The 25,531-nt window shown below is 39.8% G+C and overlaps 1 protein-coding gene across 2 annotated transcripts in view; it reads left to right on the forward strand.

The window, feature by feature from the left end:
* Positions 1–25,531, forward strand: part of SCFD2 (sec1 family domain containing 2) — a 311,415-nt gene that overhangs the window by 31,507 nt on the left and 254,377 nt on the right. For both annotated transcript variants that reach the window (XM_020284618.2, XM_075997920.1), the window contains exon 4: positions 5,536–5,711. In XM_020284618.2, the coding sequence (XP_020140207.2) occupies positions 5,536–5,711 (176 nt within the window). The remainder of the gene's footprint in view (positions 1–5,535; positions 5,712–25,531) is intronic.

The raw sequence follows: 25,531 nt of genomic DNA on the forward strand, positions 1-25,531 counted from the left end.
AGTCCCTCAGCTGGGCTCAGGGCCTGTGAGGGCTGCAGGATTCTGCAGCAGCAAAGACTGCAGGTATCTGCAGCGGGGATGGGGGCTGCTGGGGACCCCCAGTTTCCCTTATGCCCAGAGGGAGACGTCTCTCCTGGTTCCGAGCTGATTCTAGGAGTGGGGTGGTGGAGGCAGGTGTTTCTCTCTGTGACCGTCCTCTGAGCTTTTGTGCTCCATGTCGTTTCCACCACTCCCTTGCTGTACCGTGCTCTAGCACTCTCCTTTAGTCATTGAGGTTGAAATTCAGTTGTTTATTCATTGTTTTGGTCCTTTTTTGTGGGGAGACTGGCTAGTCAGCCATCTTGCTTGTATGTTTTCAGCATAAGGGACCCCCAACAGGAGACTATGGGCAAGGAGTTTAAGAACCTTGAGAGAGTGATTGGGCCTGGCGTGGTGGCTCACGCCTGTCATCATAGCACTCTGGGAGGCCGAGGTGGGAGGATCGCTTGAGGTCAGGAGTTCAAGACCAGCCTGAGCAATAGTGGGGCCCTGTCTCTACTAAAAATAGAAAGAAAGTAATTGGCTAACTGAACATATATAGAAACAATTAGCTGGGCATGGTGGCGCATGCCTGTAGTTCCAGCTACTCGGGAGGCTGAGGCAGGAGGATTGCTGGAGTCCAGGAGTTTGAGGTTGCTATGAGCTAGGCTGATGCCATGGCACTCACTCTAGCCTGGTCAACAAAGTGAGACTCTGTCTCAAAAAAAAAATAAAAAAGAACTTTGGGGGAGTGATATGGGGAGAAAGCCCCCAGCTGCAGGGTGGGGGTTCATTATTTAGGGGTTCTCTTAAGAGCAGAAGTTCCTTTCCAAGTGGGAGTAGAGCCACCAAGGAAATGCTCCTTCCCTGGCAGCCTGGCCATCTGCCTCTAGACAACAGAGGCAATCTGTTCCCTCCTGTGCTCTCTGCTACATTTATAAACATTGAGGCCCTGTCGCAGTCAGCCTTACGAAGCTTACATCTCCAAAGAAAGCTAAACCATAAACGTCTCTGCTGGTTTCATATTTCACTGTTTTGTATAACTTCAGGGAGAGCTGTTTATTTTCTATCTGTAACTCTTCATCTTGCAAAAGTTTTACTCTATTCCATACCAGCCTCAAAATGGACCTTATAGCAGATTTCTGAACTTTAGACTCATTTGATTGAATTGATTCATATAATTAAAATACTCTTTTCACATTAGTTTCTAATTCTACCTTTTAACGCTATAGGGCTCAAAAATTTCTGTAACAAGAAGCACGCACTGTTTAAAGGCTATCCCAGAAAACCTTTGGTATTTATGGTGTTATAAAAATGGACATCAATTCCCAGCTGGGCTTTGTCCAAGTTTCATTATACAGATGGCTGTATATATTGCCTTTCAGATCCCCGTGGGAGACGATTTATAATTCTTTCCTCTTCCCCCTTTAATAACTTGTTCTAATGTCTAATAGTCATCATGATCAGGAATTTTTTTTCTCCTATCTGACTTAAATACACGTATTAATTCTATTTCTTTGCCATTTAACCTCAGTTCAGGTGGGAAGTACACAGTTATTATTACTCTTCATTTTCTTTATCTGTTGAAAGACAATGCTTTACCCATTACACAAATTGGTGATAGTAATGAAGTCAAATTTCCCAGAGAAAAATACACATCTGTTCATGGTACATAAGACAGACATTTATTTTGTTTCAGAACAAAGACAATATTTAAAAAGTGATACTAATAGCACATCTTATATTTTCCTGGTTAGAGCTGGAACCCATACTATTAAGTGAAGTTTTCCAAGAATGGAAAAACAAGCACCACATACACTCACCAGCAAATTGGTATTAACTGGGTATATACATACATAATGAGTGAGATGTGCACCATCTGGGGGATGGTCATGCTGGAGACTCAGACTTGTGGGGGGAGGGGGGAATGGGCATTTATTGAAACCTTAAAATCTGTACCCCCATAATATGCCAAAATAAAAAAAAAAGAGAAAAAAAGTGATACTAGTATAAGCTTCTGGAAAATTTAAATGACAGAGTATTTGAAACATAAATAAAAAATAAAACATACAATCTCCACCCCCACCATCCTATTCTTCAAAGTAACATTTTTTCTTAAATTAGTACTGTTATCTTTCCTTCCAAGCATTTTTCTATGTAACTAGGTAAGAAAGTAAGTAAATAAATAAATAAACAATAAGGAAAATAAAGGTACCTCCTAATTGTATGGCAATGTGCTTTCTATTATGATTTTTTTTCTCTCATTCTTATTGGAGTTTTGGTTACCCAACATAAAATGCCATGAAGGAAACTTAATCATACAGTATGCTTCATTTTAAATGTTACATGTATATTTTTTAAATTATGTTGAATTAATTTAAATTAAAACAAAATATAAAGCACATGAGGATATTGGTACAACTATGGAAAACTATTTGACAGTATCAGCTAAAACTAAGCATCACTTACCCAGTAGTTCCATAGCTGGGTATTTATCCAATAGAAATGAGTGATTATATCCATCAAAAGGCATGTATTTGAATGTTCATGGCATCAGTATTTATGATGGCCCCAAACTGTAAAACCTAAATGTGCTACATCAGTAGAATGGATAAAGAAACTGGTATATCGGCCAGGCGCGGTGGCTCACGCCTGCATTGGTGCATCTAAAATACTCAGAGGCCGGGTGCCGAGGCAGGCAGATTGCTCAAGGTCAGGAGTTTGCAACTAGCCTGAGCAAGAGCAAGCTGTTGTCTCTACTAAAAATAAAAAGAAATTAATTGGCCAACTAATATATATATAGAAAAAATGAACCGGGCATGGTGGCGCATGCCTGTATTCCCAGCTACTCGGGAGGCTGAGGCAGGAGGATTGCTTGAGCCCAGGAGTTTGAGGTTGCTGTGAGCTAGGCTGACACCATGGCACTCACTCTAGCCTGGGCAACAAAGACTCTGTCTCAAAAAGACAAACAAACAAACAAACAAAAAAAGGAGTGAACTACTAATATAATCAGCAACATGGACAAGTCTGAAATACATTATACTAAAGTGAAATACATTATACTAAAGTGAAAGCCAGACTCAAATGGTGACATTCTATGTGATTCCATTTATATGACACAATAAAAAAGCAAAACTGTGAGACAGAAATCAGATAAACACAGATAAGTGTTCACTCAGGGCTGGGGTTGGGAAAAGAGAATTGACTACAAAGAGAGGAAATTTTTTGGAATGATAGAATGTTCTATATCTTGATTGTGATAGTGTTTACCCAACTATGTACCCAAAGGAGAAAAAGACACTCTATAAAAAAGATACCTGCACTCAAATGTTTATAGCAGCACAATTCACAATTGCAAAGAGGTGGAAACAACCCAAGTGCCCATCAATACATGAGTGGATTAATAAAATATATGTATACCATGGAGATCTACTCAGCCACAACAAACAGTGCTGCTCTAGCACCTCTTGTATTATCCTGGATAGAGCTGGAGCCCATTCTACCAAATGAAGTATCACAAGAATGGAAAAACAAGCACCACATGTGCTTACTATCAAATTGGTATTAACTGCTCAACACTTAAGTGCACATATAGTGGTAACATTCATCAGGTGTTGGGCAGGTGGGAGGGGGAAGGAGGGGATGGGTATATGCACACCTAATGGGTGTGGTGTGCACTCTCTAGGGCAGGGGTCCTCAAACTTTTTAAACAGGGAGCCAGGTCACTGTCCTTCAGACCATTGGAGGGCCGTTGGAGAGTGTGGGCATATTCCACACATGCGCACTGTGGGCCTGGGACAAGTCGGCTGCTAAGCAGGACAGGCAGCGGCGGCAAAAACACATGGAGGGCCGGATAAATGTCCTCAGCGGGCCGCATGTGGCCCTCGGGCCGTAGTTTGAGGACGCCTGGTCTAGGGGATGGACATGCTTGAAGCTCTGACTCGGGTTGGGCAAAGGCAATATACGTAACCTAAACATTTTATACCCTGTAATAATACTAAAATTAAAAAAATAAAAAATAAATTTATAGCGCTATACAGAACAAAAGGGTGAATTTTACTAAATGTAAACGTAATAAACCAAACAAAAAAAAAATAAAATAAACCAAACAAAGTGTTAATGAGCTTTTTTCCTATTAGAACTTGAGCAAGCAGATTGCTAGCTCGCTGCTTTGAGAACTGGGAATGAATCCATGCTTTACCAAGGGACCAAAGAAACTAGTGACACTCACCTTCCTCCTCATCATCACTGCTGTTCTTTTTCTTCAGATGCTTACGCTGATAGACTGGTTGTAAGGAACTTCAAAATTCTTAATCTCTTCAAAAAATTTAATGAAAAGATAGAAAAGTATGTTGCAGGCTTTTAAGTTTCTTGTGGCAAGGTCTTTATTTTTTCGTGTGTTAGGATCTTTACCAAAAACCATTTATTAACTGTAGTCTGCCATTTAACACTGGGCAGGACACTAAGCTCAAGGCACTGCAGGTAGATGCAGCGCACGCCTTGTTTGCTACCTCGTGGAGTTGCCATGGCAATCAGAAGGCATGTTCATGTAAGCACCGTGTAAACTGCAAAGTGCTAAATAAATGCAAATGATTTCATTGCCAAATGCAATATAACAAACAAACAAATGTGGATTTCAGTGTCAAAAGAGCGACCCACAACCATGGTGTGGGTGAAACGTTGAGTGATGATTTACTTGCCTTGTATCTGGGTTTGGCCCCATTGCCTTCTTCTTGCCTGATGGGTAGAATCTGGTGGGCAGGAATGACATTTAACAGATTAAAGAGTGGGAGATGACTCAGTTGAAGGACTGCTCTAGGTAGAATTTGGACTTGGGGGCTCTGAAGGACTGATGGGAACGTTTTGCACAGTCTCTATCCTTTTATAAGGTGGACTCTCTTGTTCTAAATGTTGGTGGCCATTGTAGCAAAGATACCATGTTACCCATGCCAAACCCTTTCTTCTGATATCTCATCTTCTGGTGTTGCTGCCATCCTAGTTCTTCATACATTTTTGTTCCATGTAACAGACATCTTTTATCCTCATGAACATTGTCTTGAAGCCACTGATATCAATGACAAAGTTTTAGTTATAGTCATACCAGATTTCTCCTCTTATTTTATGTGCGTAGACATTCCATTAGAAATCTTACCTTTTTACCTCTTAGATTGCTATATGTCATAGAAAGCTACTCCAAGTTGAGCTCAACAAGTATGTTTGTGTGACTTTATTTGAAAACTTATTTACAGGGTACTACATTGATAAAATGAATTCTATTAGCACTATGACCCTGGCCAGATCCGTTAACATCTATTTCCTTACTCCCAAAATGCAGGTAAATAGTGTCAATTTTGCTATCGTCACTATGTTGTAAGACTCACAATAGCTTACAAGAGCTCGCAGTCAACTCTGAAGTTCTGTGCAAATATAAGACATTGGTATTATTAATGACATCCTTCTCATTATTTTTACTACTCCCAGAAGGGGGTACACTGATAAATTATTATGTTTTCCCAGGGAGAGTCACAGCAGGGCAGCTCACATCCTATATTCAGCTCTTCAGGAACAACCTCGAAGCTCTCATGAATCACTGCGGGCTCCTACAGCTTGGGCTGGCCACAGCTCAAACTTTGAAACACCCGCAGAGTGCCAAGTGGGACAACTTTCTGGCTTTCGAAAGGCTCCTTCTCCAGGTATGTTACTATGGCAACTTCGTGGGTTATTTATAAAGTTTTGACTTCCAAGGAAAAACTTTGACATTTATTATAGTCTTCGTAATAAATCATATTGATGACATGTGTCCGGCATAGTATTCTCTAAGTTCACCCAAGTTAAAATTCAAGCAGAAACTTTTCCACACCTGTTTTTAAAAGTTTTTTGACAGTGACATCTTTGGCTTCTCACTCAAAACTAAGGGTGTTTTTTGAGCATTTTACTGACCTTTGGAAACCTCTTTAACAATTTTATGCCATTGGGACCTTCTTTCTATTCTTTGATCTTCATGGCAACTTTGGTCCTTGCTATGTTTCCTGTGAAATATTACTGTTATTTGTGTTTCTTCTGACACTACCTAGTCTCTAGTCCTTAAACAATGTATATAACATGTGACTTAAAATGTTAAGTCATTAAAGTCACATGTTAAATGTGACTTTAAAATTGATAAAAAATAAAAGGAAAAAAATAATAAAATAAAATTAATAAAAGGAAGCGAATTCCATTTATAGTGTTTATACGGTGATTTGTGTGGGGGGGATAGGAACTTTTCCTAAATGATGAAATATTTTCATGGGAAACTTTTTAAAAAATATGTATTTTTTAAAAAATTATGAAGTATATATTAATAAAACATTTTTAAATTATAAAGTTTAAAAAGTATAAAGTATTATAAAGTATAAACTTACATCAAATGATGAATATCTGTGTACTCTCCATGTATGATTTACCATTTACTCTCAATATGATTTACCATTTTTTTCATGTTTATCTTAGATCCTTTTTCATTAAAGAAATAAAACTGTATGCTCGTCTGCTTGCTGCTAAAAAAAATAAAAATAAAAAATAAAAAAAAAAAAAGAAATAAAACTGGAGATAAAGTTGAAGTATCCTTGATACTATATCTGACCCTAATCTGATTCTCCTTTTTCTTTCTTCAGAGATAATTACAAGCTGATGTCTTGTTTTCATATTTTTACTGAATATTTATCTTTTCATAAATAATACAGAATACTGTGCTATGGGTTTTAATTTTTACATAAGTGATATCAAACTATAAATATTGCTAAACAAATTGCTTTTTCCTATGAGCATTCTGTTTTTAAAATAATCCAAAGTGATGCATGTAGATCTAGTTCATTCCTTTAAATCATGCCATAAATATACAATTTATTTATGCAAATCATTTCGATGTTTAGTTAGGCTGTTCCATTTGTATGCATGCATGCGTGTGTGTGTGTGTGTGTGTGTGTGTGTGTGTGTGTGTGTGTGTATGATTCGAAAGGATTATGTGCTGACTATCCTAGAACTTGTCTTCTGATACACATATGAAAGAGTTTCCCTAGGATAAATCCCTTGGAGAGGAGTGTTAGGTCATCGACCATGCATATTGTTGAGTTTACCAAATGTCAACAGAAGAGTTGACTAGTTGACCCTCCTTCCAGGAATAGATGACAATTTGTTTTTCAGTACTCAGATAATACTTTTCAGTATTATCAAACTTAAACATTTTTTATAGTGGGCCAATGCTATCTCTGTATATAAATTTGCAATTTTCAGACTACTGATGAGGTTGAGCATCTTATATTGTAGTTATTGGCGATTCAATTTTCCCCTTCCAAGAACTGTTCATTTTTATACTTTGCCCAGTTTTTATCTATTGGGTAACAGAAAAATTATCCTTATATATTTTAAATATTAGAATTTTAAAAGTTATATCATGCAAATACTTCACCCAGCCTATGGTTTGTTTTTTGATTTTGATTCCTGTATATTATATAAAAGTTTAAAATTTTTATGTAGTCCAGTTAATTAGTATTATCCTTTATAGTTTCTGCTTATTTATGTTTTATATTATAAATCCTCTTCTATCCCTACTTCCTATATTCTATATTTGCCACTAAAAATTAACTTTTATCTTTGACAATGAATTTTTAATCCAACTGAAATTTATTTTTGTTTATGGTACGATTAGGATCTAATTTTCTTTTCTTCCATATGGATAGCCTACTTCCCCCCAAGCCATTTATTGAATATTCCATTGTACTGTAGAGTGCTTATCTTAATAGTTATTTTCCTCTTTTTCATGTTGGCAGAACACCAATTTTGTTTCAGTGTCTACTTTTTTCCCAACATGGTTCAGGCAAATCCTGACTAGTCTTAGACTATCTCAGTATTCTCATTTCCATACCTAGTAATAGCAGTTCTAGGCAAAAAAAGGCAAAGGGAAGTTTGCTAGAGGGGCCTCTAGGGAAGGTTTTCTTTGCCTTGATAGGAGAGATACATAATGAAGAAATAGACTCCTTTTTCAGCTTCTTGATGTATGTTTGTGATACTTTAAGCATTTTGTGGTAATGACCTCCTAAGGAAGACAGAACAGAACCTGAATCCTTAATAATGACTTTGAGCTTTACCTCAAAATATTTTGTTTTGTCAGACGATAATTCTTCTCATTGTTTAAGCCCTTTTAGTTGGTTTTCTATTCTTTGGAGTCAAAGTATATTCATCCTTTTCCCATGGATATGCAATATACAAAGATCCCGTATAAAAGTGGGTTTATATCTCAGCTTTTAGTCTGTTCCAGTGGTCAGTTTATCCATCACAGTGGTTTTAAATCCATATGTCCAGTTTTATGCTTTTCTCTATAAAAGAGATTTATTAGATTTATCCATGGGTATTTTAAAGATTTTAATGTCATTGTGAATTGAATTTTTTTTGTACACTTCTTTTCTTTTTGTTTTTTTAATTTTTATATCAGGATATTATGAGGGTACAACGATTTTGGTTACATTTTATGACTTTGCTCACCCAGGTGAGGATTAGAAGCGTGCTCTTCCCCTCTACAACACTCACTGCATCCATTAGTTGTTAGTTTAACCCCATAAACCCCCTGATCCCTGGAGAATATTACTACTGTGTAACCACCATAGTGTTGATCAGTCAGTGCCAATTTGATGAAGAGTGAATTGAATTTTTTAAATTCAACTTTCTAGTTGTTTATTGCTGGCATGCAGGAATAGCTTGACTTTTGAATAGTGATCATGTATTCAACACCTTGCATTTCTTATTTATATTTATTTTGTTATTTTTTGCTGTCGTTCATTGATTGTCCTGGATCTTCTATCTGGGCAATAATATCAGCTGTGAGTAAGGTCAGTTTTGTTTCTTCCTTTTCACCAAGTGCATTGACCGGGCATACCAGGCCACTGGTCAATAGCAGTAATCTTTATCATATTCTTTACTTTATTATTTATTTTTATTTCTTAAAATTAATTAATATTTTTGAGCAGAGTCTTGCTCTGTAACCCCAGCTAGGGTGCAGTGGCATCCTCATAGCTCACAGCCTCTTGAGTAGCTGGGATTATAGGCACATGCTACCCTATCCAGCTAATTTTTCTATTTTTTTTTTTGTTGTTGTTGTTGTTGAGACAGGGATCTCTTAGGCTCAAGCAATCCTCCCTCCTCAGCTTCCCAGAGTATTAGAATTACATGTGTGAGCTACTGTGCCTGGCGATTATTCCTTACTTTAAAGAAATGTTCCAAAATTTTACTATTGAATATTATTTGCTGTGGTTTTGTTTTGTCTTTAATCAGGCTAAGGAGGTTCTGTCCCAATACTAATTTACTGAGTATTTTTTTTAATGATGCATTAGTGTTGAATTTTATTTAATGCAGATTATAAGTTCTTTAAATGACTTTGTAGTTTTTCTCACTTTCTTGTGGTAAATTATATTTATAATTTTTTAAATCTTAAATAATTATCATTTCATTCCTGAGATAAGTTCAACTTGGTCTTCATATACGTTCACATATGTAAACACATACATACACACAAACATTGCTGGATTTAGTTTACTAATATTTTCTTTAGCTATTTCCATTTATGCTGTAAGTTAAATTAGCGTATATTTTTTCTTTATTGTGCTACCACTGTCTAGTTTTGAAAAAAGGGTTGTAGTAGTTTGATAAAATTGTTTAGGGTGTGTTTTACTTTTTCTATTCTCTGGAATTATTTATTTAAGAAATGAATTATCAGTTGCTTAAAAGTAAAGTATGCCTGGCCAGGTGTGGTGGCTCACGCCTGTAATCCTAGCACTCTGGGAGGCCAAGACAGGCGGATTGCTCCAGGTCAGGAGTTCGAAACCAGCCTGAGCAAGAGCGAGACCCCGTCTCTACCAAAAATAGAAAGAAATTAATTGGCCAACTAATATATATAGAAAAAACTAGCCGGGCATGGTGGTGCATGCCTGTAGTCCCAGCTACTTGGGAGGCTGAGGCAGGAGGATCGCTTGAGCCCAGAAGTTTGAGGTTGCTGTGAGCTAGGCTGACGCCACAGCACTCATTGTAGCCTGGGCAACAAAGTGAGACTCTGTCTCAAAAAAAATAGATAAATAAAAGTAAAGTATGCCTGAAAAATCATCTAGACCTATTGCTTTGTTGTTATTGTTTATATGTATAACTATAATATAATAATATAAATAATCATTAATTATTGAGTGATTCAAAACTATAATTTCTTTAATTCTTTATCTCCTTGATTTATCTTCTGCCAGAGGTATTTTTTAAATTTCTCAGTGGATTTGCTAATTATTCCATATATGTATATATTTATATCTCTATCACTATTCTTTAATTTTAATTTTAATTTTTTTTGTCTCCTCCTCAGAAGTAACTTATCTCTATTTAAAACCATGAGTTCATATTAATGCCACAGTTCTACTCTTATGCCACGGGGATCATTCTAGTTTTTTCCCCTTTCTGTAATTGTAACTCCCTTCTCTGGGGGTGAGAAACTTGTCTCCTACTCTCCCGAACATATTTAGTTACCTAATAACCCCCAGGTTGTAGCCAGTCTTCCATTAGGGCTGCAGCCCTATAATGCATGTGTCCTCCCCTTCCCTGGGCTCTCTTCCTGCCCCAGGCCCGCACGGATGGTCTCTGTGACGTCACACAGGTGCGCCCTGTTGAAACTCCCAACACGGAGGCCCTCCTTACCTTGCTTGAGCTCTGACATCTCACCCTCTGCTGCCCCCACCTCTTCCTCCTGCCTGGGGGCCCTCCTCACTCTTCTCAGGCTCCAGCACCCCACACCAGGCCCCCACTGCTTTCCGCACTCTGCAGGCTCTGAAACTCTGTCCTAGGGTGTCACTGTCCCCCATCCTCCGCATGGATACCTTTCTCTCCCTCTATGATTTTGATGACCCATGCAGGCCTGCTGCTAATTTTCCCCTCTGCCCCTGTCTCCATGCTCCCTTCCAGATTCTTCTCTACCCACTTGGGCGCTGGTGGTCGTGTGGACACCTTCCTCGCCTTGCCCAAGTTCTGATGCCCTGCCCTGGACCCCCACTGCTCCTCCCCTCCATGTGGGGAGCACTCTTTCCATCCCTTTGGGTTCCAGCACCCCATGCACAGATCCTTCCTCAGCCTGCTCTGGCTCCGTGCACTGGGCTGCTGTCACCTCCCCCAGGGACACTCTTTTCACACCCTTGGGCTCTGATGACCTGCCCGAAGCCACCGTTTCAACCCTCCTCATCTCCCTGGCCTACCACGTACAGGCACACTCTCCTCCTCATGCTGTCCATCATTGCATGTCCTTGGATCCAAAATCTCATAAAAGTAGTTCCAAACAAGGCTATACAGATAATTTTAATTCTAAACCATCTTATAGTTACAATTAATTTTCAGAATCCTGCGGTCCATGTTAGACTATTAGACGTGACCATGATATTTGGTGTGGTTCTTTTAGCAAATGGAAAAAGAATAAAAAGACTGGGTAAAGTCAAATAGGGTGGCGTGTGCCTGTAGTCCCAGCTACTTGGGAGGCTGACATGGGAGGATGGCTTGAACCCAGGAGTTTGAGGCTGCAGTGAGCAATGATTGCACCTGTGAATAGTCACTGCACTCCATCCAGTACGGCCAACATAATGCAACCCTGTCTCTTAAAAAGAAAAAAAAAAGACCGAGGAAAAGTGGCAAACATTTAAAATACTAAAAGCATACTTTTGTCATAATTGCATGTCGCTCTGGCTAGTCTTGTGTTCTCCGTCATTTATGGGTCCTTGTGAGTTAGTGTTTTAGCGTAGGTGAACTTGTGCACTGGCCATCGTAATTGGTCTTTGTTTATGAACGTGCTGCTTTTATATCGTATACACTCATCCATTAGTGCAACAAGTCGTAGTGTATGCTCAGCTGACCCTTTTACAGACTTCGGTTTCAGCGGAGAGCATTTGAGTTTATTTTGAGCGTGAGGGCAACTTCTAGCTCTTCCCAGAGGGCTTGAGAGCCAGTGAGAAATTGCAGCCAGTGTTGAGAATTGTTTATTTCTTTGTAGCCTCATTTCCACCACTTTCTACCAGGCCTCCATGGCTGAAACCTCAGTGTTGACTTTATGGCCTGAGTAACATTATAGACAACCTTGGTTAAGAAAAAGAAGTCAGTCTTGGAAATCTACACTTAAAAAAAAAATAAGTTACAGCATTTCTTCTACTTACTGCTATCTCTTGGTTCAGTGGTTTTGTTGATCTAACTACTAGTCAGCAATAGATCCGAGGACTATTTGCAAGGCTTGTGTTTGACTCAGGCTCCCGATAATTATAGATTTAAGAACTTAGTTTAGAAAGATAATATTATGTGTTCAAGAGAGAAACTTTATTGAGTGCTGCTGGCAAAAATCTATTGTTTATTAGCAGTGAATAAGTTTGAAAAAGCCAAAGGAAATAAAGCATCTTCACAACTCTTTCTCTCTCTCTCTTATCTCCAAGGTACAATGTCACAGTCAGTGTTGTAGGCATTGAATGCATGTGTGCTAATTAGCAAATGATTCTATTTCTGTTTCGAGTTTAAAGTATAGAAAAGAACAAGTTTAACCTGAACATGAATACATTTTTGACTAAGTTAATGAAATGCGTTTGCAAAGTATTATAGCTTTGCTTTCTTTTAATCCAAGTACACTTTTAACTTAATTTGGTGGTGAGTATATGAATCATTCCTTTTTTATGGTGTAGGAAGGAAGTCTGACTTAGTTCCCTCATCTAAATTGGAATCAAGTGTCTACCTTATAATATTATTGCCAGGATTCAGTGAGATTATATGTATACATCACTAAGTATAATAAGTGCTCAATAAATAGTAATTGTTAGCTGGACCAAAAATATAAATGCCAACTTATGTGAGTAATGCCTTTAATATATTCTTACCTGGATGTCAGTTTCCTAAATTAAAAATTTATTAGGGAAGAATGAGTATGTCACTTAGAAAAATATTACTGTCTTTTTATATTTATTGTTTCATAATGTTTTACAGTATTTTTCTTGAAATCTAGATTTCAGTTCCATTGTTTCTACAATGGATAGCTGATGTTTTTATGCTAATTATCACAATGAAAAAACTTTTTTCCCTTAAAAAATTTATTTCTTGGCTGGGCATGGTGGCTCACACCTGTAATCCTAGCACTCTGGGAGGCCGAGGAGGGAGGATCGCTTGAGGTCAGGAGTTCGATACCAGCCTGAGCAAGAGTAAGACCATGGTCTCTACTAAAAATAGAAAGAAATTAGCTGAACAACTAAAAATATATATAGAAAAAAATTAGCTGGGTATAGCAGCGCATGCCTGTAGTCCCAGCTACTCAGGAGGCTGAGGCAGGAGGATTGCTTGAGCCCAGGAGTTTGAAGTTGCCGTGAGCTAGGCTGATGCCATGGCACTCTAGCCCAGGCAACAGAGTGAGACTCTGTCTCAAAAAAAAAAAAATAAATTAATTTATTTCTCTTTATAGGTATACTTATTACTACTACTACTAATAATAATAACCACTCCTTGGACTTCAAAGAGAAGGAAGCAATTGACTTTTTTGTCAAAATTACATAGTAAATAAATACCCTTTTAAATTGTGCATTAGCAAATCCATTATAATTTTAAGTCTTAGGCTTTTTTTGCTTGTCTTGAAAATGATATGGTGTATTGCTGTGAGTGATGATAATAATAAACATAATCCCCATTGGGTTCAGAAAACTTTGACATCTCCAAAAAGGTTTCTTGGGATAAAATCATGGTATCATAGGGTGGGAAATGAGAGACAGTATCTATTCCCCATGTTAGGTAGGGTCAGGGAGAGGGGAGAGGAACAGATAGTCCATCTAATTAGCATTGCAGATTTGTACCCCCGCCAATCAAGGGGAATTCTGGGAATTCTGCATGCACACAAAGTATTTAGTGATATAACCCCAAGATGTTAATCACCCAAGGGGAGAAATGAAAACTCCACCTAGAGAAAGAAGGGGCCGTTCATTCATCCTATAAAAGTATGTGTATGTTTTTCCTACTTGTGGAGATAGACCTGTTCCTTCTCTGGAATGTACCGTGCTTAATAAATCTTGGTGCGTGGCTTGCCTGCATCTGACTTGCCTGCCCATTTGTTCCGTCACTTCAGTCTCAGTCACCATTCTTAGGTAGTGAGACAAAAGAACCAGGGAACACACACACCTCGCATGACACTGGAACCTGACACCAAGCTCTGTCCAACATCTGATCCCCCCTCTATAAAAGCACGGAATAGTAATACACGGAAAAAAAACTTTTATTGAGTATAATTTATGGTGGTTTTAAAATGATAGCAAACTATGCAGTAAAGGAAGCAGCTGTGTTTATACTTCCTAAAACATGCACTTTATAAATATATACGTATTATCCATCTCTAGTTATTTCTTTAGGCAGATTTTACACTTTCAATTTAAAACACTCAACTTGGAAAATGATTTGCAAATAAAACATAAGTGAGTTATAAAGCCACTCAAGATAATCCAGGTAAAATATTGCTTTGGTTTTAAATTTTATCTTTTTGCAATGAAAAATAGGCAACTATTTTATAGGTCACCAAAGTAGTTTTTAATAGGTAAGATTAGTTGTTTAAAATATATTACATTTTAGAATATAACGAAATAAGTTTACCTAAATAAAAGAATAGTATGTCTGCTAGCTCTATAACAGATTGGTGAGTTTTAACTCCCAAGCCATGTGGCTTGGCTTAGAAATACAATAGCTTATTTTAGCACTGTCCCTGACTTCAGCAACACCCTGGGAGGTCCTGTTTTATAATGCCTTGTTTTTAGCCATTTATAATAATTAGGATTGAGTTTTTCTGGGAAGAAGTTTCCTCCACTCTGTTGCTCTGTGGGCAAGGGCCTTGGTATTTGGAGTCATTCTGCACCATGGAGTACCGTCACTTGCAAAAGCGTCTATGATATCATTTGGATAAAGAGGGAGAAAGGAAGGAGAAAAAAGTGATCCCCAGAGTCAGATTTGGGTTCTGTTTATGGATTAGTGAGAGATTTTGATAGGATTTTTCCTGAGAAGGAAAATTGAGGAGTGTGTTTTTCACAAAGTCGCATCAAAAATAACTCCAGACCCAAGTATCAGAGCAAAATAACTTTCTCTAAGTCCTGATTTCCACCAGGAAGGGTTTTCCTAGCCACTGTCTTGGGCTCTCTGTGAGCCTCTACTCCTTCCTCTCTTAATGAGAGGGGTGTTTTCTCTGGTTGGTAAATTTGGGGTGATTGACTGGGCTCAACTCTGTCTTTTCTCCTCTTATGAGGGCCCCTGACGATGGATAGCACTGTGGTGCTCAGCCCTCCAGGGTTGGATCTGTCCTCACTGGGTGGCAGCTGTTGCTGCTTTTGCTATTCCAAGAGGTGTTTTGGGGGTGACCTCTTACACCGGCACTATGAGATATTGCATTAGGAAGATTTTTATGGGTGAATTACTAATAGCTCAAGACTATGTTGACTTAGCTTGGGTACATATAGGGAAATATAAGTAGATTGATTGATTAATCGATGGGTTAATTGATTGATTGACAGGATTTCTGTTAGTTGCCCAGGCTGGAGTATAGTGGCACAATCACTATAACTTTGAACTACTGAGCTTAAGTGATCCTCCTGTATCAGCCTCTCCTGCCAGAACACCTGGCTACGTTTTTATGTTTTTTTTGTAGAGACACGGTCTCACTAAGTTGCCCTGGCTAATCTTGAACTCCTAGCCTCAAGCAATCCTCTTGTCTTGCTTGGCCTCCCTAAGCACTGGGACCATAGGCTTGAGCCACCACACCTGGCCTAACATAGTATCTTAAAGATAAGAAGAGTGCCTTCAAATTGTTAAAAATCATGACAGATTATCCTAGTTAAAATAAACCCTTAATTAGCATTTTAAACAATAGAAATGTACAAATATTGAATTGTTGAAATTTGCTTATTTTTTCAATCTGTTTTGTATATAGCTCATTTTGATCAAAAACATGCAAGACATTTTATTCTAACTGCTGATTATTCCTTTGGAACTATAATTTAGTTAGAACAATATACCTGGAATTGATTAACTTTATTTAAGAAATATATACACCAAGAAGCACTATTTAAAACATGTGGAGAAAAATAACTTCTGAATACAAAAGCTGCACTGTGTCTCTCAGCTTCTCCAGCCATTTGCTTTATTTATCCTCCACTCTCTATAGATTGCTCCCCAAGCCCTCTTTCTTCGTGGCTTTAAAGTGTTCCACATCATTATCGGTCGTTAAGCATTAATTCCAGCCTCAGTATTACAGATCTCCTCTTCCTGACCACGCACACGCGTGTGCGTGTACCTCTGCTCCCTCTTCCACGTGTAACAGGCTTGAATAAAGAAAACTGGAGCTGAGGTTACTACATTGACTCTGACAAATGGGAAACCTCAGGGCTTTTTTGTTTGTTTGTTTGTTTTTGTGGAGACAGGGTCTTGCTCTGTTGCCCAGGCTGGAGTGCAGTTGCTCAATTATGCAACCTTGAACTCCCAGGCTCAAGTGATCCTCTCCAGTACTTGGGACTATGGGCGTGTGCTACCATGCCTGACCAATTTCCCTTCCCTTCCCTTCCCTTCCCTTCCCTTCCCTTCCCTTCCCTTCCCTTCCCTTCCCATTTCCCTTTCCCTTCCCTTCCCCTTCCCTTCCCTTCCCATTTCCCTTCCCTTCCCTTCCCCTTCCCTTCCCTTCCCCTTCCCTTCCCATTTCCCTTCCCTTCCCTTCCCTTCCCCTTCCCCTTCCCTTCCCTTCCCTTCCCTTCCCTTCCCTTCCCTTCCCTTCCCTTCCCTTCCCATTTCCCTTCCCTTCCCTTCCCATTTCCCTTCCCTTCCCTTCCCATTTCTCTTCCCATTTCCCTTCCCTTCCCATTTCCCTTCCCTTCCCATTTCCCTTCCCCTCCCTTCCCATTTCCCTTCCCTTCTCATTTCCCTTCCCTTCCCATCCCATTTCCCTCCCCTTCCCTTCCCTTCCCTTCCCCCTTCCCTTCCCACTTCCCTTCCCTTCCCTTCCCTTCCCTTCCCTTCCCTTCCCTTCCCTTCCCTTCCCTTCCCTTCCCACTTCCCTTCCCTTCCCTTCCCATTTCCCTTCTCTTCCCACTTCCCTTCTCTTCCCACTTCCCTTCTCTTCCCACTTCCCTTCCCTTCCCTACCCACTTCCCTTCCCTTTCCTTCCCTTCCCGACCAATTTCCCTTCCCTTCCCTTTCCCCTTTCCTTTTCCTTTTCGATGGGATCTCCCTTCCTTCCCATTTCCCTTCCCTTCCCTTCCCTTCCCTTCCCTTCCCTTCCCTTCCCTTCCCTTCCCTTCCCTTCCCTTCCCTTCCCTTCCAATTTCCCTTCCTTTCCCGACCAATTTCCCTTCCCTTCCCCTTCCCCTTTCCTTTTCCTTTTCGATGGGATCTTGCTATGTTGCCCAGGCAGGTCTTGAACTCCTGGGTTCAAGTGTTCCTCCTGCCTTGGCTTCCCCAAATGCTGGAAATACAAGCATGAGCCAACATACCTGGCCTCCTTGTGCCTTTTCTTTTTTTTTTTTTTGTTTTTGTTTTGGAGACAGAGTCTCCCTCTTGTTGCCCCAGCTAGAGTGCCATGGCGTCAGCCTAGCTCACAGCAACCTCAAACTCCCGGGCTCAAGCGATCCTCCTGCCTCAGCCTCCCAAATACCTGGGACTACAGGCATGTGCCACCATGCCCGGCTAATTTTTTCTATATATTTTTAGTTGGCTAATTCATTTCTTTCCATTTTTTTTTAGTAGAGACAGGGTCTTGCTCTTGCTCAGGCTGGTCTCAAACTCCTCACCTTGAGTGATCCTCCCGCCTCGGCCTCCCAGAGTGCTAGGATAACAGGCGTGAGCCACCGGGCCCGACTTCCTTGTGCCTTTTCTAATCACTAATCCCTGTGATTTCTAGCAAATCTCTTCCCCATAAAGAAAAAAAAAAAAAAAAAAAAAAAAATCCCTGTGATTGGAAGGTTCTTTTCTCAACTTTTCACATGGTTGGCCCAGATCAAAACTCAAGTGTCTCCAGGCAGACCTTCCCTGAGTAGCTTTGTGCCAGTTTTGTTTCACATTTGTTTCTCATTTGCTGAGATTATTTTGCTTGCGTATCCTTTATCTCTCTCTGATGGATTATAAGATAAGTAAGAGTAGGGGCCTTGACTATCTTATTAGTCAAGGTACATTCATACATATGAATGTATGTCCCTGAATGTAGATTCTTCTTTTTTGCACTTGAATTAGGAGGCTGAACTTCCCCCGATCGTGGGAATTTCAGAAGTGTGTTATAAACACGTGTTAGCCACAGCAAGCCCGCTTTGCCCGATGTGCAGTATGCCAGTCACTGAGGTGACGAGTTTTGCAGCAGAGAAAGGGTCTATTCACGTGGCAGCCAAGCGAGGAGATGGGAAAACATGTCTCAAATCTGCCCCCTGAAAACAGAGGTGAGGGATATTTACAGGATGGAGAAGTAAGGTGGTCTGCGGAGCAGGGAAACGCGATTGGAGCCGGGAAGTGCAAAGGCAGTCAGGCTCCATGCTTTTACATAGGATGTGCATTCAGAAAATGGTGGCAGTAGCATTACTGAGGGTGGTGTTTTCAGCCCTCCACTGTCAAAAGGTCACCCATCGGACACGCACACAGGCCCAGTAGCGGAGTTGGCGGTCTCAGCCAGCTTGAACTGGACAAGGAACTGACTTTGAGTCTCTGAAACAACGTAGGCAGCCATTACCAACGTGACCCATACATCAGAGACGTCACCTATAGGGACGCTGACGGGAGTCTTGTGGCATATTGCTTAGCTACCTCATACTTAAATGGTGTATAATTTTTTTAATTTTTAATTTTTAATATAATAATGTTTTTTCTTTTTTTAGAGACAGAGTCTCACTCTGTTGCCCAGGCTAGAGTGAGTGCTGTGGCATCAGCCTCGCTCACAGCAACCTCGAACTCCTGGGCTCAAGCGATCCTCCTGCCTCAGCCTCCCCAGTAACTGGGACTACAGGCGTGCGCCACCATGCCCGGCTCATTTTTTCTATATATATATATATATATATATATATTTTAGTTGGCCAATTAATTTCTTTCTATTTTTAGGAGAGATGGGGTCTCGCTCTTGCTCAGGCTGGTCTCTAACTCCTGACCTCAAACAATCTGCCCGCCTCCGCTTCCCAGATTGCTAGGATTACAGGCGTGAGCCACTGCGCCCGGCTTGGTTTATAATTTTTAAGAACAGTTAAAAGCAAACAAAGCAGGTTAAAGTTTAGCACGCCTAGTCAGGTTTGCCCTTGGCTTCCTATGGAGTCTACTTGCCACAGATTGGCACCTGCGATACATAGATAAATGTCTGATGGAGCCAGGTGCGGTGGCTCACGCCTGTAATCCTAGCACTCTGGGAGGTCGAGGTGGGAGGATTACTTGAGCTCAGGAGTTCGAGACCAGCCTGGGCAAGAGTGAGACATAGTCTCTACTAAAAATAGAAAAATTAGCCAAATGTGGTGGCATGCACCTGTAGTCCCAGCTACTCAGGAGGCTGAGACAGGAGGATCGCTTGAGCCCAGGAGTTTGGGGTTGCAGTGAGCTATGACACTACTGTACTCTGCCCAGGGCAATAGAGTGAGACTCTGTCTCAAAAGAAAGAAAGAAAGAAAGAAAGAAAGAAAGAAAGAAAGAAAGAAAGAGAGAGAGAGAGAGAGAGAGAGAGAGAGAGAGAGAGAGAGAGAAGGAAGGAAGGAAGGAAGGAAGGAAGGAAGGAAGGAAGGAAGGAAGGAAGGAAGGAAGGAAGGAAGGAAGGAAGGAAGGAAGGAAGGGGAAGGAAGGAAGGAAGGAAGGAAGGAAGGAAGGAAGGAAGGAAGGAAGGAAGGAAGGAAGGAAGGGGAAGGAAGGAAGGAAGGAAGGAAGGAAGGAAGGAAGGAAGGAAGGGAGGGGAAGGAAGGAGGAAGGAAGGAGGAAGGAAGGAAGGAAGGAAGGAAGGAAAGAAAGAAAGAAAGAAAGAAAGAAAGAAAGAAAGAAAGAAAGAAAGAAAGAAAGAAAGAAAGAAAGATATTCTAGATATTCAGCCAGCCTAAGCATAGGCTTCCTTCAGAAAAACATGCCTTTAAGTTACACCCAAGATGCCCTGTCCACGGGTGTAAGCAAGACTTGGGTTCTCTAAGGCTAACATTAAAAAAAGAGAAAACATCAGTTAAACAGTGTTATTTCCTTTCACTCTTAGGAATCTAGATGTTTTAAAAAAAAAAATCCACAATCACTGGGGTGGCCAGCATGGGACAAACATCTAGAGGGAATGGCTCAGGATAGATGATTCCATCAGTGTAGGGAAGAACAAACCATTATTATTTCCCTTTGGTCAAGCAAACCAGAATGGTTGTATCCTTGTTTTTCACAAACCGAAGACCCGCCCATCTGCGCCTCCAGCCCACTGGCATAAAGTCTGTATTTGAAACTTTTTTTGGTACACCCACAGAATGCTAAGAACCAAAATTGTTAGCCTTGAACTTACTTTGCCTGATTACTAGCTCTGGCTTCCAGCTGGAATAACACATGATATCATTGCTTCCAAGGCAAGCCCAGTTTAAAAGCAATAGTTTACATAGCCTATGTATTCGTCTCTCAATTTCTAATCAGATGCTTGGCACAAACCCACCTAACTCCAAATCTGGCAATGTGTCTCCCCTGGGCAAAGGAACAAAAAGCTCATGGGTGTGATTTTATATTTTCCATTTGTCTCTTTTATTATTCAAAAATACAATACTTTAACGTGATAGAGGAGAACAACATTAAAATAACTATTCTGTAAGAAAAAGTGAAATCGAGATGATGTATTCTCATGGAGAAATGTGTAAGTCTCATAAGGTTTCAATTAAAAGCTTGCTGATGAGCAAAACTCAAGATGAACATCTAACCGGAGTGCCAAATTTATAGATATATCAAAGAAAAACAAATTAGTGGGAATCATTGCGTTTTAATGACCGCAGTACCCATACTGAAAGTTATCAGTTTAAATGCACACAAATTGAGCATTTTATTAATGGGTTATATAGACCTTATTGTGTTTTGAAAACTTTTTATCTTAATGTCTGATGTGATTCAGAATTTTTTATCCTAACGAGAACAAGTGTGAGAGGAAGGTGGGAGAAATTGGCCAATTTTGATGCCTTGCCCCAGAAAAAATGTCCCATTAATGCAGAGTAGTGAAGGGCGTGGCTTCAGTATGAGCCAGATGTGGATTTCAACCTGGCTCTGATACTCATTAGTGGTGAGATCATGGTCATATTCCTAACTTGTCCAACCTCTGCTCTACAATTGTCAAGTTTGAATCAGCAGTTTGAGAAATGCATTTAAAAATTGGTTCATCAGAATCTGGGACTTATTTTTCTCAAAGGCAATACTACAAATGCAGTGCTTTTGTACTCAGAGGAGCCTACAAAATCCCACTTAGTCCTGTATCCCTGAAAATGGCACAATGCACTGATATTTAATACACATTACAAAATAAATTGTGAGCACATCCAAGAAACAATATATGTTTCAGTTTTATAACTTCGCTGTCTAGCAGACAGCATGTGCTCAGTAGATTGTTATTACGTGGAATGAAACAAAATACTTTTTTAAAAAGGCTTTTCAGCCTTTTCTCTTTACTATTTGGAAGTGACACCTCTTTTGGAAAGAACTAGAGGGCAAGGGCTTCCCGGGAGAGGAAAGAAAGTGATGGAGAGAAGATTTATATGTCTGAGAACTAATAAAGTTTATTAATTCTATCTGTAAATAAGATAATATAAGACAGTGTCCCCTCAGGTGTTCTGAATAGTGAAAAAAATGGGGGGCAGAGGTCTCGTCAATATATAAAAAAGTCTAGGCTGGGCACAGTGGCTTATGCCTGTAATCCTAGCACTCTGGGAGGCTGAGGCAGGCAGATTGTTTGAGCTCAAGAGTTTGAGACCAGCCTGAGCAAGAGCGAGACCCCCGTCTCTACTAAAAAAATAGAAAGAAATTAGCTGGACAACTAAAAATATATAGAAAAAATTAGCCAGGCATGGTTGTGCATGCCTGTAGTGCCAGCTACTCGGGAGGCTGAGGCAGGAGGATCGCTTGAGCCCAGGAGTTTGAGGTTGCTGTGAATTAGGCTGATGCCACGGCACTGCAGCCCAGGCAACAGAGCAAGACTCTGTCTCAAAAAAAAAAAAATTAATAAAAGAATCTAATCATAAGAGCGCCTAAGGATCCAGTATGTTAGGCTACTTGGATCTCTTTAATTCCTAATGTTCTTCATCTGAGAATTTTTTCAATAAATTTCTTTGGAAAATTTTAACAATTCTAACAATTTCATGTTGCATTAAAATAAGTTAAATCTACACTATTTCCAAATACCCAGAATCTGGTAATGTTTAAGAGCACAAGCATCAAGACAATTCACTATTTGGATCACTTCCCCATCAGATCACAAAATGATCAGAATTACAAGGCTCATGGCACAAACTCCTGTGATCAGTATTGCAGCAAAACGTGACCGTGTTCATTAGTAGTTTGGCTGCTGTCACAAAGACCCCAAATTACAGTGGCTTAAACACGATGGGAATGGATTTCTCACTCACGTAAAGTACAGATGGGTGGTCCAGGGCTGGTACGGCGTTTCCACCATCATCATAAAACCCACCGTGGTCTTTCCATCTTTTGCTCAGACATCACCAACACACAGCTTCCTCTCATGACCCAAGGTGACCACTTCTGTTCTTGCCATCCTGGCTGCCTTTCAGCATGCAGGAAGAAAGGCATGCACCTGACCTTTAAATGCACAGCCTGAAGTGCCCGCATCACTTCTACTCATGTCTTATTTGCCAGAACCTTCCCTTCTAGCAGCAAGGGTTACTGGCAAGCGTGGTCGTTATTTTGGGTGGCCATGTGCAATGTAAATAGGTGGAAGCCTCTGTCTAATAGCCACAAGACGTCCCTCTTGACGCTGGTAAACCACTCAAACATTTTTCTTTGTTCTGGTGGAACTAGAGGAAGCTATAGGATTCCTTATAACTTGAAAGTCCCAGAAATTCAATGGGCCAGCTCAGAATCAAGGGGGAAGATCAGACTCCACCTTCCAAGGGGAGGAGAACAAAGAATTTATGACCATCTTATATCTTTGTTGGATTGAGTGATTTGTGTGTGTTTCTGTAGTGTCTATAATGCAAATGTGTTATTTTTTGTAATTTGAAAGAGCTTTATATATTGTTTATAACCTTGCATGAGGTTTGCATAAAGTAGATAATATTGTGTCTGGTATAAATTGAGCCCTCTATAAATGTCAGATGCAATCAGCATTACCTTTATTTCTTTCTCATTAGAATAGAAATGTATTGGTGGATTTATTCACAGTGGCTCATTTTAAAAGGCATTAAAAAGACATAATTTTGCCTAGGCAAGCCAAACAAGATTTCTACGAGCAGTTAATATTTAAGCTATGGGCCAGGCGCGGTGGCTCACGCCTGGAATCCTAGCACTCCGGGAGGCCAAGGTGGGAGGATTGCTCAAGGTCAGGAGTTCAAAACCAGCTTGAGCAAGATCGAGACCCCGTCTCTACTAAAAATAGAAAGAAATTAATTGGCCAACTAAAAATATATAGAAAATCTTAGCCGGGCATGGTGGTGCATGCCTGTAGTCCCAGCTACTGGGGAGGCTGAGGCAGGAGGATCGCTTGAGCCCAGGAGTTTGAGGTTGCTGTGAGCTAGGCTGATGCCACGGCACTCTAGCCTGGGCAACAGAGTGAGAATCTGTCTCAAAAAAAAAAAATTTTTTTTAAACTGTTTTGAAGGAAGAAAGGGAATTTGCCAGATAGGGAAGGACGGGAAAGGCATACAAAGTAGTGGGAACAGCATATGCAAAGGCACAGAGGGTGTGAATGTAAGGCACATACATGTTTGTGTTAAAAGGGTTAGCACTTGGGAAGGACGGATTACATTCAAGAGATAACCAAGAAATAGAATATCCAGGTCTTAGTGATTGCTTGCCTGTAATAGTTCTTTGAGAGTTACAGCAAACAAAATTTAACTTTTTACTAGTTAAAGCAATCTTACTATCTGTTCTTGATTTAATTTTCTTTCTTTTAACCTCAACATAAATTGTATGTGAAAAGGACAGAATTCAGACCGAGTAATAAGCTGCATATGGACACATTTCCTTTCAAGCTGAAAAAAAAAAAAAAATAGAAGAGTTGGAGAAAATGACTGGGCAAGCCATATTTTTAGGTTTAAAAATAAAGTGATTTATATATTTTTTTCCAAAAGTCAATAAAAGCAAACATTTGTCTATCATCTCAGAACGGTTGCTCCTGCCTGTGGAGCTTATTAGCTTCATTCTTATTGTCCCAGGGCTCTTGTGTTCATGTGCCATATGCACTTCACATCTGGTGACCAGTCTATGTTCTTTCAAGGGGGAAAAAACAAAACTTCCTTTGAGGGACTACACAAATACATTTCTGTAGAACCTGCTACTGCCCATGTCTGCAGATATCTGGGTCCCAAATTGAATGCATAAAGCTGAAGTTATATTACTTTTCAAAGATAACAGTAACCAGACAGGACACAATACAAATTAGAGCTTTTAATTTTTTGGCACTAGCTCTTTTCTTCCAGCATATTACTTGCAGTGATAGCTCTTTGATGTTTTGACATATCTCTGAAATCATGATTAAATATGGTAACCAGAACTAGTACTGACTTGTGCTGGGCAAGTCATTTGGAATCAATAATATAAGGGGGGGAAAATGCTATTTGCAATAGTTCTTCCACTTTTAGTGAATTTAATTGGTGTTTAAGTTCCAAGTCTTTTTCTTCCCCCAGAACTGTCATTAAAATAGTTATCATAGTAAGTTTATTAAAGCAAATAAAAACTTCAAATAAAAAGTAATTTAAAGGTAGTATCAGCAAAATGTTATCACTTAATGTTTTTAAAATTTATCACAGACACATATCCACTGTCCTATGGTTAAAAATTACAATTAAGCTTTTTGGCAACCACTTGTATTATAGTGCTTTGCAGTTATACAAAAATAATTTCTTCTATCAAAGCTTAAAGAAGACTGTTGGAGCACAGATATGTAGAGTGGTTTTCTTCAGACTACACGGTGACACACCAGGATTCTATATTTCAAAACCAAGATTTTTATTCTTTTCTTAACTCATTGAGTCATGCTGCTTCTCTTACTGTTTTAGAACATGATTAAAATGTGTGCCGTTTTCCTGCGTTAAAGAAACAAAGGGGGAGGGCAGGGAAAGGGGAAAGACATAATCCAGATGAGATGGTTATATAGGAACAGATTTTCAAAGTGTTAACTGATGTTATGAAAAGCTGTTTTAGTAATAAGCCTAATGGGAAAACAATGTGGTCAGGAAACTCGTCCTGAAATTGGACTCTTTCAAAATAATAATGTCAGGTACACTAGGTACAAAGGAACGCAGTGAACAGAATCAGTCCCATGTGTTGCCAAACATAGTTTTCTGTT

Source organism: Microcebus murinus, chromosome 26, assembly GCF_040939455.1.
Source record: "Microcebus murinus isolate Inina chromosome 26, M.murinus_Inina_mat1.0, whole genome shotgun sequence".
In the NCBI taxonomy this organism is placed as follows: Eukaryota; Metazoa; Chordata; class Mammalia; order Primates; family Cheirogaleidae; genus Microcebus; species Microcebus murinus.